The sequence below is a fragment of the Triplophysa rosa genome, linkage group LG22, assembly GCF_024868665.1.
Source record: "Triplophysa rosa linkage group LG22, Trosa_1v2, whole genome shotgun sequence".
NCBI classification, from domain to species: Eukaryota; Metazoa; Chordata; class Actinopteri; order Cypriniformes; family Nemacheilidae; genus Triplophysa; species Triplophysa rosa.
In genome coordinates, this window is record NC_079911.1 from 5166788 (window position 1) to 5181987 (window position 15200).

Sequence of the window (15200 nt, forward strand, 5' to 3'; positions counted from 1 at the left end):
GATCGGTTGGCTGCATTTCTCTGAGGCGTTTTAAGTAAAAAAACAACAACAACAACGAACGACTTGATTCCACAAAATACAGCGCAGAAATACTAAAATGTGGAGAATGATAGTACACAAAACAAGAAGTTAATCTTTCATATTCACAAAAATAATACTTAACTTTATTCTTGATCAATAAGTTGTTCATAAACTTGAACGTCTAAATCCATTTCAAACGCTGACTTACAGTAACGTCCTGACTACCATTTGTCAAAAGATAATGTTTGTCTCCACCATGTGTTCGCCTACGGTTACTGTCACTTTAATCGTCTGCCTGGGCGTTTCATTCACACATAAATTTGCATAACAGCATCTATTTTACGTCTATACAAATCTGTATGTAAATATACAAAAAAAATCCTTCATACAACAAACAAGACAGCCTACACAAAATGTATTCACAATATTTTAATCTGTATAATTAAAATGATAACTAAGAATATACATGGCAATAGATCTCTACAGATATTATGGATGTTTTCTTTTCAGTGGTAGTCAATAAGAATTTTGTTCTGTAATTTTTTGAGCGAGTCCTTTACATTGAATAAATGCATCCTGGCAAGGATCACGACCCAGAAACTTTCTCAACATATCCATACCATCCATTGAACCTCCAGCCTCCAGCACCACTTGCCTGTATTCCTTGCCAACCTGTAGGTCAATACACACAAACATACACATTTTTCAGACTAGATCATAATGCTGAACGTAAAAAAAATGTCAAGAGACTGCACTATATTTTTTGTAACTAAACTATAGCTATGAATTGATAATTATCACGGACCATAACTCTGCATTTTGTAATTAAGCATGAATGGTGAAGTCAACTTCCCCTAAATGTGCAGACTCATCTTTAAACAATACTATGACTAAGTATGACACAACACAACACTTGTCAATAGTTTTGCGTAGTTGGTACTATTCCTGTAGTATCTATTTATATGTGAGATGCATCTATTTCTGGCAGTTCACTAGTCAGAATCACGTGCCAAAAATGTGTTTCTCACAATCCAGTTTCCCAATCGTAACTGATTCTTGATTTCTGCCTGAAATGGAAACTTTATGTAGTAATGCTGATACAGAATTCAAGTGGTGACTATCAATTAAAATAATGATTCAGTTTTTGTCTGTTCTCTGTTAAGTATTAGCCAAACATAAATAAAAAACAGAAAGAGCAAAACTTACTTTTGGATTCATGATTCCTTCCTTCTTGAAACGACTGAAGAAGATATCCATTGAGTATGTTTCACTCCAAAGATAGCTATAGTACTGACCATCATATCCTCCGGCCAAATGACTGAAACTAGCCGTCATGTTTGTGCCTGTGGAAAGAGTTACATATGAAAATTAAAAATTAAAACAATTAAATTAATCATTTAAAAAATCATCAAATAATTTATTTTTGTATAATTTAGCCAACAAATTAAATTTTACTGACTATACTGTATATGTTATATACTGTATACATACAAATTTTACAATATTTCCCCTGAAGAAGTTTTTCCCCACTTAGAAAGAAATGTTTCTTGCCACAATTTTGCTTTTTCATGATATTTTTCCACATTTACTTCCCAATATACAGCCGCAGAAAAAAGTAAGAGACCATAACATTGTTTTATTTATTTACTATTTATAGGTACTGTATGTGTTTAGGTTTAGGTCATTCTGTGAACTACTTACAACATTTCTCCCAAATTTCAAATAAAAATATTGTTTCTATTTGCATTTATTTGCAGAAAGTGAAAACTGCAGAAACAGGTCAAAATAACAGAAAAGATGCTCTGTATTTTTTAGACCTCAAATACTGCAAAGAAAACAAGTTCATATTCACTTTTAAGCAATACAACAGTAATATTTCTACTAGTGCTGTCAATCGATTAAAAAAATTAATCGGATTAATCACACATTTTCTGTGATTGATCACGATTAATCACACATAACAATAATATTTTAAAATATAGTTTTACATTTAAATATAAATATTTTTCACGCGTTAATTTGAAAAAATGAATCGCATGCGTTAACGCGTTAACGTTGACAGCCCTAATTTCTACATGTATTTAGGAAAAGTTCAAAACTATTTTTAGTAGGGCTGTCAAACGATTAATGGCGATTAATCGCATCCATAATAAAAGTTTGTGTTTACATAATATATGTCTGTGCACTGTGCATATTAACGTTGTGTTTATAATCACATACACATACATGCATATATTTAAGAAAAATTTAAAACATAAAAAATTATAAACGTTTATATGTAATTTAAGTTATTGGTAAATATAAATAATACATCTCTGTTTTTGTATTTATAAATACAAATTAATATGCACAATACACGGACACATATTATGTAAACACAAACTTTTATTCTGGATGCGATTAATCACGATTAATCGTTTGACAGCCCTAATTTTTAGATGTGATAACCTCGATTTTTATTTCATGTGTCTTGTCATGCTGTCAATATTTGCTGTTAGATGGCTTGGGCAGAGCATCCGTTAACTCTTCCCCTTCAACTGTCAGTCTACTGCCTGTTCCATTTCAAATTGAAACGGCTGTTTTTATACATCCAATGAAAATCGCAGAGAAAGACAAAAGCCACGCCCACAATTTTTCTCATTAGAAATTCCATTTCATTCAGAAATGTGTCAAAATACGGACGTAAAAACAAAGCCCTTTCACAAGGAAAGCCTGCAACCATAAAAGTGTAACGGCTAATGCTAATGCCCTGGCTTCAGTGGAACGCAGGAAAGGAGACCGTATGCTAGTTTTTTGAATGGATGTCAATGGGTTTTGTTAGCCGTTACGGGTTCTCCAATTGGAAGTATTACAGACCCTACCATCTCTATAATAAGAGTGTCTCTGGTAAAAACGATCGCAACTTCCGGTTCAAGGGGACTTTAATGAACTCATTGTAGTGACATCACTACATAGAAGATTTCTTGTTCTTGCTGGTCTGAATCAACACTTTGAATTCTCACTGGAAAGTTTAGACCATCTGGGTTCTTTGAGAATACCCATTACAACATACTATAGTTTTAGGACCAACTTATTCTAATTTCGAATACTATTTAGGATGGATAAAATGCAAATTGGGCAGCAGTGTGTCATTTCAAAAAAGCCAAAAATGCTTTTCATAAAACCCTATAAACATTAAAATACAACCTTCACAACAGTTTAGACAAACTCCACCATAAGTCAATATATTATTAGTGTCAGAGTCTCGTGTGTTGCATTTTTAGCACAGATGACTACCACACCACAAGGTTGTTACATCCTTATTGGCCGGTTATGCCGTGTTTATGACCTGGTGTGGCAGGGATCCCCAGGATCTCTTTACTGTGTTTGGCAAACTCAGCTGCAGTATCAGCACTGTCCTTAGTGTGGAGTGACTGGTCAGCTTTACTGAGAACAATCTGCCGCAGGTTCATCAGACCTGCACACAAACACGCTGTTACAAATATTCATTTGAATATTTTTTACATGAATTATACACAAATACAGCAGATATTTATAAGGCACCAAGACTAAAATGGATATCTCTGGATATCTCTGGATAGATGATAGATAGATAGATAGATAGATAGATAGATAGATAGATAGATAGATAGATAGATAGATAGATAGATAGATAGATAGATAGATAGATAGATAGACAGATAGATAGACTGACCAGTATTGGCCACTCTGGAGGCAATGAGTTTATTCAGCAGGTTGTCAGGAATTGGGCTGCCATCGTTGTAGTGGCGGGACATCCTTATTAGTGGCTCTTTCTCCCAAACCCAGTTCTCCAACATTTGAGATGGTACCTCCACAAAATCGGTCTCCACCTGTGTCCCACTGAACTCTGCATAGCGGGTCTGGAACATGCAGGTTGTGCAACCAGGTGTGATTTTTATCTATATAACTTAGACAGGTCATAATAGGTTGTGTCCCTAATTCAACTTTAGACAACAAATAAACTGTAATTTTTAATAAGTTGTCTAATTTTATTATGGTGGGTCCAAGGGTCTAACACCCTTACTGAACATTTTCAAAAATATAATTTAAGGCCATGTTCACACTTGATTTCTTTTTTGAAGCTTCTAGCGTCTGTTTTACATTATAATCCTATGCCGTGTTTTCACTTTTTTAGACGCCAGCGCCTTTTTCTGCAGCTCAGAGCGTCTTTTGAGGTTGAAAAAAGTTCTACTTTTCTGAAAAAAAAGTCCTACGTCAAGCTCCTTTTTCACAGCTAACCAATGACAAGGTCCTGTTGTTTCCATAACAACATGCGAGGAACGTGATTGGTCGAGAAAGCTCAAGCTCGAAAAATAAAATGGCGATCGAAACGCCCGTTGGAGCATAGTTTTGTATAAATGTAAGTTTAATTTTCACTTTCAATAACTTCTGATTGCACTTCTAGCGAGAAATTAGTATTGTAGTTTTTAAATATGTGTTATAGCAAAAACGCTCTCTGTTTATAATTCAAACAGACTTCCGTTATGCTGCCTATGAAGCTTGTCTGCCTTCATGCATAAATGCTATCTTTGAACATTGCCGGCTGCTATTTGTAACCACAACGCTGCGAGCGTTTTTTTTTACTAAAAAAGCGCCATTGTCAACTTTTTCTTGTCAAAAAAGAAGTCAAGTGTGAACATGGCCTTAGACTGTCTTGTTATTTTTATTTGGTATGTTCCCCTTTTGCTTTAATGACACTGCAATGATCATGCACTCATTGCTGGCATGGACTCCATGAACCTGATGATTCATGTTATCCCATGATTTGAGAACGATCGAAAGAACATCATGTGCACTTAATGGAAGTAAAGAAATGTGACCTTTTACACAAATAAGTTAATATGACCTCGAATGTACTTGACCCAGAAACACAAAAGAATTTATTCATTTTACATTCAAAACATTCTTAAAATTGAAATTAATGCAGGTTTAGACTTTCGGACCCCATTGTAATTGCTTGAGAGTGTTGACGTACCCTGGAGCAGATCTCATGCATGACATGTCCAAACTCATGGAAGAAGGTCTCCACCTCATGGTGCTGCAGAAGGGAGGGCCAGTTACTCGTAGGTTTTGTAAAGTTGGCCACCATGGCGGCTACTGGTATCCTACGTTTCCCATCATTTCCAAGACATCCTGGCTGTAGGCCAAAGCAAGCTGCGTGGCCATATTTACCCTCCCTAAAGAGTAAAAAATATCAAATCTGAATTAATTAAATCAATCTGAATAAAGACAATATCAGCCAATATCACACCACCATTCAATGCTGAAGACCTAAACGTAAAATGTCCTTTATATATTTTAATGAACTTTTCCGTAGAAAAGACACTTTTTTAAAGCGTAGGTAACATGCTATGTCATGCATTCTGACTTCTTTACACTGTTAAACGTGCTGGCTTCTCATGCTTAACATGGTCAACTTGTTTAAAAAACGAGTTGGACATATGACGTAGTATTTCTGTGCTTGATACACTCCCCCAGCACACCAACTTGTTTCGGAAAGTTTTTGGATCCCTGTTTTATTGGGCCCTGTTTTATTTTCTCCCGGAAAAGCATGGCAAGGCAAAAGAAATAGCCCGCCCACGTACCAATCGACCAACATATGAAGACCCGCTTATCAAGATTGGCTGCGCTGTGGGCATGCAGCTGCAGCACGTTACTCTTGCGATAGGGAGAGAAGTTTGAGGTGTGTTTATTTGTTCACGGCATTTCATTGATGGATGTTATTTAAAACGCTGGATTTGGAGATCGTTTGAAACTGATAGATGGCGCGGTCCCCGTGCTAAAAGATGCCGGACATGAACTTCACGCGTTAAGTTAAACTAAGTCATATATTTGTTGGCAATTGGCGTGTACATGCATAATGTACAAAACAAGAATGGAATTAATGCGATGATGTGTTGTGTGCCCGTGCTGTAGTTCCATCCCATTGCCTGCCTCCAGCAGCTCGTGTTTTTATGGAAATAATCGTACAGCTGTATCTCTCTTTTATAAATTGGATCAAACTAAAAACTCTTCGAAGATACGACATATGCAACACTACTGTATAGGTACTCAAGATCAGTGTTGGGTAAGTTACTCCCAAAAAGTAATTAATTACTAGTTACTAATTACATATTCAATAGTGTAATTAGATTACTGTACAAATTACTCTCTCCAAAAAGTATTTAGTTACTTATTACTAATTACTTTCTATATCCTATATCAACCTTGATTAGTTAAGTGATTCAAGGATAGGCATGAAAGGGCTCTTTTAATTCATTTAAATAAATAATATTAAACTACAGAGTAATCCCTTACTTTACTTTTTCAAGGGAAAAGTAATTAAATTACAGTAACTAATTACTTAGTATCTAGTTACACCCAACACTGCTCAAGATTAATATGAGATTGGCAGAAACTGCTTGTTACCTGATCTTTAAATGTCTGAGGTGGTTTACCTGGGATGCAAGTCCAGATAAAACTGCCCGATCTCATCTCCATTCTCATAGTCCAGCACTGAGTAGAGTTTCACATTATTATGCCAAACATGAGCGTTCGCCACCTGCTGGAACTTCAGACCCAACAGATCCTGATATATGTTTAGCAGACCCTCAGTCACCACCTCCAGAGGGAAGTACTCGATCAGTTTGTCCTTATCAACTGCAAACTTCACTTGTTCCACCAGATTCATGTAGTAAGGCATGTCCCACGCGTGGATCTGTCCGTCAAAAATCAAGCCCCGCCTCTTGCACTCAGCTTGTTTGAGTGATAGTAAATAAAGTCTCTCCTGCTCACCTACTGGTTTCAACTTTTTATACAACTCGTCTAGAGGGCATAACAAACAATCATTTTAGTTATAGAATTGAACCCTTTCAACTGTGCAAAATCATACAGTTAATACAAGATTCAAAGGTATCTGGATACACAGAGGACTCTATGGATACATCATGATTAACGGGTTAAAGGGATAGTTCATCCAAAAATGAAAATTTTGTCATAATTTATTCACCATTATGTGGTTCGAAACCTGTATATGACTCGATCTTCTGTAGAACACAAAAGAAGATATTTTCAGAAATGTCTCAGTGGTTTTGTGTCAATGGGATCCAGTGTTGTTTGGTTACAAACATTCTTCAAAATATCTTCTTTTGTGTTCTGCAAAAGAAAGTCATACATGTTAGGAATGCCAAAAGGGTGAGTAAATGATAAACTAATTTTCATTTTTGGGTGAACTGTCTCTTTAATGACTTTGTAATAAGGGTTAAGAGAAGTTGTAATGGACTAGTATATCAGCTAGACCAATTGAATTGATATGTGAAAACATTGTGGTGTTAGATCCTACTTGTATTAGTTACAAAAACTAGGCAACAAAACTGTAACTAGGTTACAAAAACAAAACAGGCCTCACTTTGCATAAATGTTTTGCTTTATTTTATAAAATTGTTAACTTGTTTGCTTCATTTCAGCAATTTTCTACACTTTAATGTGACAGCTCACCCGAAAATGCTGTCATTATTTACTCACCCTCTTGTCATTTTAAACCTTTAAGACTTTCTTTTTTTCTGCAGAACACAAAAGATATTTTGAAGAAAGTTGGTAACCGAACAGCACTGGCCCCCATTCACTTCTATTGTATGGACACAAAACCAATGCAAGTGAATGGGGTCCATTCTTCAAAATATCTTCTTTTGTGTTCTGTGGAAAAAAAGAAAGTCACACAGGTTTGAAATGACAAAAAGATGAGTAAAGGATGACAGGATTTATATTTTTTGGGTAAACTACCCCTTTAATCCTCATATCTATTAAATAGGTGGCCAATGGCCGATATAATGCCAATTTATAGTACAATCTAAAGGCGACATGTGTCACATTTACAAAATTACTGAGATTATCACTTTTTTAATCAATATTAACTAAAATGTTGAAAATGTTTCTTAACTGTCCATTAAAGTGGCCCTATAGAACTTTTGCTCAATTGTCTGTTAATAGTGTTGTAAATAATGTCGCTGTATAAGCTTCCCCGTGGGCAGCGCAATAAATGTGAATTAGTTTAATAAGCTGATGGAACCTCGAACGCAGAAACGTAATGTTGTTTGGAAACCATGTGGCACTCTTCCGCAGGCAGGGGATGGGCGGGCCTGTGTGTACCGGCCCAAACACAGAACTTAACACACAGAGTGTAGTAGCCGCTATGAGGCTGCTTAGGTAGTAGGGGCAGTAAAATGAGCCCTTTTAAAAGTTCTTCTACCACTGAAATAATTTTAGAGACATTAATTTAAGGTTGAAAAACTACAAAGTGTTGCTTTAACTGTAGTTGGAAGGAAGAAGGAAGACTAAACTGTCTGGTCAATAACATTGATCTATGCATTCCAAGTCAATCAAGCCGGCCATTCTGCTCTAAAGTGGTTTTGGCCATTGAAAAACATACTAGTACATCTAGTACACAAAAACTTTGCATCAGGAATACACTGTATTGCCATTACATTGTGTGATAACTCGCTACATTGTAGGTGCTCATCCTTGACAGAAATGATAAAGAGAAAAAGCAAAAACGCAGATCAAGGAACATACCAAGAAATTGTGCCACATTCTCTGAATTTTCAGCCATTGTCATTTCCAGCATATAATTGGCATGATTGGTGAAGCCCAGCAGTTTGGCCAGCTTTGCCCGCAACTCGATCAGCTGTTCGAGAATAGCAGTGTTTGCCTGAAAACAGGAGTACAATTAATCATTTGCACCATTTAAAGGTCCAACCTGTAAATTCTTGGCGGATTTATTGACAGAAATGCAATACGTAAGGGATAACGTACAGGCAGCCGGTTGTTATCGCAGAAATAAGCCCCGACAGTGTGATCAGGACCAGACTTATTTCGCGATAACAGCCAGCTGCTTGTATTATTACACGGCTACTTGGCACATGAGAAAAAAACTAAACATGAAATGTGAATTTGAAATATTTTATTAGCTCATTTTTACCGAATGCAGACAGTGAGGAAAAGCCGTTTACATTCGGTTTTAAGGTAAGATACGACGTTCAGATGTCACGAACAGGCAATTTGGTTTAATCATTTGTAAATATAATGTCATATATGTTATTTAAAGACATATTTATATTATTTCATTTGTCAAAAAAACCTGTCAAAATGATTTTCTGCATCCGGGTTACCATGTGTTATTAGTTTTGAGAGGTTGTTATCTGGGAATAACAAACCTGCAAATGTCGCTACTGGCCAATCAGAATCAAGCATTCCAACGAGCCGTGTAATAATATATACATAACTATGTCTTCAGAGGTGTATAAAGACCTTACATAATGTAGCAATATGTTTTTATTACCTTAGAATGAGCTATTTCTATCTACATGCACCGTGGGTCCCCTTACATGGAATTCGCCATGTTGTTTCTACAGTAGCCCTAAATGGACAAACTGCACTACTGAGCGCATTTCGTAAATACTTTATCTCCTTCAGCAAAGAAGCGAAAACTTGACGACATCTCAGCCCTGTGTCAGCCACCGTATTGAGCAACACTTTATAAAGGAGGACCTACATCTTTGCACCTGCTGTGAAAGGCAGCCTCCATCTTTCTCCTAGTTTCTGGAACATGACATCTTTTCATCAGGGGAAAGTAGTGCGGATAAGCCAGAGTCACTTCGTACCGCCCATCTTCTGTTCTCTCGAGACCGTTCACGTAACTTTCCGCAAGACCCGCTTGGGAGAGAAAGAAATACAAGCTCAAGATGACTTCACTAAAGCAGCTGATGTTATACCACAGTTGTGCTTACCAAGCTCCTCCTGAGAGAATGAGAGCACAGTATTTTCCTCGTTCACGTTTTGGTTGAAATCTATGGAAAGTTTACTTATTTGTTTGGAAATTGACTTGATTTCCTGAAGAAAAAAATGAAACATTTATAAGACAATCGCACTGCATAAGTGCAAATAATATTTGTAAATTGTCCATCTCACAAATAGCAAAAAATGTACTTCTTGTATTTCCTTGGATAAGTGCAATCCATTCCGTTTCCCAAGCTTTATCAGTCGCCCCAGCAATCTCTTTGACTCAGGCAATAAATCACTGGATTGTTTTTCCTATAAAGATAAAGTGGGAAGCGCTGAGGCATGCAGACCGAATGCCTGAAGTTAAGGTTTATTGCATGCACCAATGCATCCACGGCTCCTGTGTTAGACACAGCACCTTTGACACCAGACCAAATCTACATGGGCCCAACGCTGTACTAGTTGAGCGGTCGCGTGCTTTTCTGTCAATGCAGTTTTACACAGGGTCACTAAGGACTCAACACTGGCCTTCACAAGAAATAGCAGGACCATTTTATTACAGCTCAATTAGAAAGGCAGTAAATACCTTGGAAGATGGACAGTCTAGTTAAATGAATGATATTAGAGTCAGAGCAGCCAAACTGAAGGCTTTGCTCTAGGGCTGTCAACGTTAACGCGTTAACGCATGCGATTAATTTTTTCAAATTAACGCGTGAGAAAATATTTATCGCAATTAACGCAGCATCCGTTTGTTTTGACATCCTTTGTCTAGCGTTACATTATGTAATCACGCTCTTATTCGTGTACAGGCTTTTAAACCACTTAAGCGCGATTTGAAACAGTTGCTTTGAGGCGTTCAATGAAGATAGACAGCTTCTAAACTGTGGGACGCGGCAAAACGCAACGAGAGGTCCAGTCTGGTGTAAACAGTCATGGGCTGAAGGCTGCGTCGGTGAATCTCTGTCAGACAGCGCATCCGTGTTAAGTTCTCTTTCGTGCTTGAATGGATAAAACCACACAAGATTATGTCAGAAAGCCCGTTTTGTCTAGCATTTTCTTAAGCACAGACTTCAAGGTGTAAAATAAATTTTTAATTGAATGCAAAGAGTTGTGAAAATGGGAGTGCGGTGACGGTCAGATCTGCGTACTAAGACAGCTCTTAAAGGGGCCACGTTCTTAAACGTGCTGCTGTGACTCCTGTCACTAATGTTAATCAAAGAACAAAATAAAAGAAGAAATCAATGTGATTTTATAGCTTTAATGAGAATTCTTCTGCATTTAATTTATAATTTAGCATTAAAGACTATAAAGTGTCCTTCAATTTCCTACATGAGCTCTCAATTATACTGTTGAATGGCTATAATTAATGTTAAAATAATCAATTTAATAGAGACATCAGTTACAATACTAATATCAAAATGTTAGCTTTCATAAAATGATGCTGTTAAATAAATATGTTGTTTCTACATCAATTTGAAGATTAAATGTGAAATTATTAAAATGTAAAAGTAATAAATAAATAAAATTGTTGTGTGCGATTAATCGTGATTAATCACAGAAAAAATGTGTGATTAATCCGATTAATTTTTTTAATCAATTGACAGCACTACTTTGCTCACTCCAAAATGATTTCTGACAGTGAAATTTAATTTGTGAATCAGCACTATGAAATTGTTTTGGTCTCAGCCTCAGCTGACACTGCCAAATGTCTTATTTTATGGGTCACCCTATTAAACCGGACATGTCTGCAAATGTTTCAGATGTGCCTTTTTACTACACAGCGATTCCAGTCCTCTCATAATAAACGGTGTCTTTTCATGATCTCTTATTATAAAGTTATGACAATCGTAAGAATGAAAATAACCTTTCCATAGCGGTGGAACAAGTGAAATGTAAAATACTATATTAAAATCAATTTAATTTAAAGTGTCATAAAGTGTCCTTTTATTCATCAAAATGTTTGTGAAGGTTTTTTAAACAAAAATCATTTTACATGACCTCTCTTTGAATTACACAGGGTCTATACCTTTAATAACTTTGAATGTACTGTAAATGTGAAATGAGTAGCCGTTGATATGTTATTGACACATTATTGATATGTATTATCACGTTATTTATATGTTATTGTCATGTTATTGATATGTAGTATCACATTATTGATATGTTATTGTCATGTTACTGAGCTCATGGTTGTGATGTAATCATGGGGATTTCTGAATAAGCTGTTTTTGCAGTTTAGTTTCAAATAACGGTCTGAATGAACAAAGCATTTTACATAGTCAAAAACATAGCAATTTATTTTTAAAAAAGGTAGAATAATCATGTTTTTTATGATTTTGACGCCACTGAAATAGTAAGTTAAAGGGATACTTCAGCCAAGAAACAAAAATTCCCCATGTTTTACTCACCCTCAAGGCATTCTAACTGAACATGACTTTCTTCTTGAAGAATAATGCATTCGGAGTTATAATACCACACATTGTTTTTCTTCCAAGCGGTAAAATGGGAGTGAATGGGGGGCAAGTTTTTAAAGCTGCATCCATCAATCAAAGAACTGCTCGACACGGCTCTGTGGTCTTAACAAAGGTCTTCTGAAGCGAATCGGTGCATTTGTTTAAGAGAAATATCCATAATGACAGCACTATTAACGTTAATGTCTAACTTCCGTTATCCCTTGGCTGCGCGTGAACCAGAGGCTTGTTTTTCCGGCAAATGACGCAGGCGTGAAAAGCCAGAAAAAAGGGCCTCTGGTTCACACGCAGCCGAGGGACTAAGGAAGTTAGACATTAGCATTCATAGCGTTGTCAATATGGACGTTTCTCTTAAACAAACGCATCGATTCATTTCAGAAGACCTATGTTAAGACCACGGAGCCGTGTCGAGCTGTTGTTTGGTCGATGGATGCACTTTTTGGAGCTTCAAAAACTCGCCCCCCATTATACCGCTTGGAAGAAAAAGGAAATGTGGTATTATAACTCCGACTGCATTATTCCTCAAGAAGAAAGTCACATTCAGTGAGGATGCCTTAGGGTTGGGAATCGTTTCAATTTTATCGATTCCGATTCCAATTTCGATTCTGCTTATCGATTTTTATTCTTATCGATTCCCAGTTTCGATTCCACAGTTGAAGTAAAACATTCAGATATCAACCCCTGTATGGTCATTTAGCCTGCTTATTGACTTGTTTGCAAAATATATTTATATATTTATGAGCACCGTTTTGTGTATATTTACACATAGAAACACACCTTTTCTGATTTATTACAATTTGTATTATCATAGTTGAACTACATCATGGTTAAACTGCAGTTACTATAATGCAACTATGGTTAATTTGTGATTCCTGTGCTTTAATGCAAATTCTATAGCTAAACTATGCTTACTATAGTAAAAAATATCGATAATTTTCATAAGGGCTTTTATTGAGATATCAGCAGATCATGCAACGCATGTACTTTTCTGAAAATATGCACACAGGAATTGATAAGAGGAACTCAAATTTTAATCTCAAGTATCCGATTCCTATTCCTTTCGATTCCGATCCGATTCCTAGCCTTTCGATTCCGATTCCAAATTGGAATTGATTTTCGATTCCCAACCCTACTTGAGGGTGAGTAAAACATGGGGAATTTTTTTCTTGGCTGAAGCATCCCTTCAAGGGTTCAGGTTTTAGGGCCATGCCTTTTTCTAATTACTGTCATAATTGAATTAACAATTTTGTTATAATGTATGAATAATTCCTCTTTATTCGCATAAAAATAAACTTTTTCAAATTCGGATGGAAAATGTGCTTAACTTGCTTTTTAGTTTTTCTTGATTTATTAAAGGTTCAAATAAGACCCACAAATGTTCTCAAAGGTTTCTTGAGATTCACCTGCATACGCATGTTACCTGCAGAGCTAGAAGCCTCTGAAAAACATCCGTTCTCATGCTCATTTCCACATCGAAATCCGACAGGCATTTATCAGCCTCAGTGCTGGCCAATCTGACCTCTTTACCCGGGGAGATAAACTGAGGGAAGTCTAACATGTGACGTGAAGCTGAAAGTAAAAATCACATACAGTACATGGACAGAAGTAAATGTCTGTTGTGTTTCTTAAGCTTGAACATGCACATGCAATGCCAAGATCGTTGGTTCCGTTTGCACAGAACACAAAATTAATTAAAACACAGTTTAATAGCAAGTCGTGTTGCCACTCACCTGCATAATCTGATTTTGCATCTGCCAGGACTTGCAATGTGTTCTCAAAGCACACTTTTCCAATGTCCACGGTCCCCACCGAGTCATGCGCTTGTTTGATCCGCTGGATCAGTATTTCGGTGCGGCGTCTGATGTCTTCTGGGGTCAGATCCCAGCGCAGGCTGTTTGCCTTGACATCTGTGCTGCTCGAGCAGTTCTGGGCTGATATGACTGATCCATTTTGAAGGGTCATCTTTAGTTTAGATCTGGATGGAATAATTCTGTGAAGTACAGACAGAAGTTTAGCTCGCTGTGTTATTGATCACTGTGCATTGCGTGGGAACTTATAGTTAGCTTCTTGGCACTTCAAAACAGGAAAACCTCAACATTCATTCCTGCACATAATGCTGAAACCCGAGTGCTCTGTGAGTTGCGTGCTGTGAATGTTTTCCGTACTAACGACGGACACTTTCACATGCCTGTTATAACAGGGAATGCGAAACCGATCTGCTCTTGACACACTTACACGAGCTCACACACACAGATGCCAAATGCATTACTAGTTTTGCGGGGAGCCGCTAAGATAACCTAATTAAATAACTTTGTAAAATATGACACCACTCCAGAGCATTTATAGCATATGAGTCACAGTTATACGTTCGGTTAATAATAGCAACCCAGACAAACAAGAGAATAATGCATAAAGCGTGTTAATAAAAGCACCGAAATCACAATACCTTCTACCAGCTCGGACCAAAGAAATACGGAGGACAAACATTGCGTGCCTGTTTCATGCGCTCAATGTGCAAAAATGGGATGCCCTTCTGCGTACAGCTTCACCACACTCCAGTGTTGTTACAATACAACTGCGCTGACGGCTAAGGTTATGAATATTAATTAGGTAAGTAGACGTTCTCCACTCACGGCTATATGATTGGCTGAAAGGGACACGTTAGTGGTGGGCGGTGCTAGTTGGCTGGCGAATTAAAAAATCGGTTGAAAGATTGAACCATGATTAACGTTTAATGTATTTTATGTCATGTAAGATTTAAAAAAATATAGAATTTATATTCATAATCAATAAAAATAAACGAAATAATATACATTTATATAAAATATTACAGTGCAGTTAGATAATTATTTAGGCAAGCAGACTTCTAAAGGCCTTATTTATTGTAGCACATGAAATTTACCGTTATCTTTTGATTGATTACTGTTTGTA

General features: G+C 36.7%; 1 protein-coding gene across 3 annotated transcripts; it reads right to left on the reverse strand.

Moving 5' to 3' along the window:
* Nucleotides 1-435: 435 nt before the first annotated feature.
* On the reverse strand, nt 436-14868 carry nln (neurolysin (metallopeptidase M3 family)). Of its 3 annotated transcripts, none has more exons than XM_057320596.1 (13): nt 14716-14868; nt 14000-14259; nt 13690-13838; nt 10006-10110; nt 9807-9909; nt 9572-9732; nt 8593-8728; nt 6480-6846; nt 5018-5219; nt 3716-3902; nt 3350-3478; nt 1228-1364; nt 436-693 (listed from the first exon to the last, which is right to left on the reverse strand). In XM_057320596.1, exons 1-13 carry the CDS (start codon nt 14754-14756, stop codon nt 538-540), a joined length of 2133 nt encoding a protein of 710 aa, XP_057176579.1. In that variant the 5' UTR covers nt 14757-14868; the 3' UTR covers nt 436-537. The 3 variants fall into 3 exon arrangements, with proteins under 3 accessions (XP_057176579.1, XP_057176580.1, XP_057176581.1); XM_057320597.1 differs by having other exon boundaries at nt 14764-14864; XM_057320598.1 differs by lacking the exon at nt 14716-14868 and having other exon boundaries at nt 13673-13838; nt 14000-14113.
* Nucleotides 14869-15200: the final 332 nt, after the last annotated feature.

Excerpts from the sequence above, each read along its gene's own strand:
- nln (XM_057320596.1), bottom strand. The coding sequence starts at position 14,756 with ATGTTTGTCCTCCGTATTTCTTTGGTCCGAGCTGGTAGAAG. Across the intron at positions 13,839-13,999 it reads TGCAAAATCAGATTATGCAG|CTTCACGTCACATGTTAGAC; the intron begins GTGAGTGGCAAC and ends TTTTACTTTCAG. Across the intron at positions 3,903-5,017 it reads TGCATGAGATCTGCTCCAGG|ACCCGCTATGCAGAGTTCAG; the intron begins GTACGTCAACAC and ends TGCATGTTCCAG.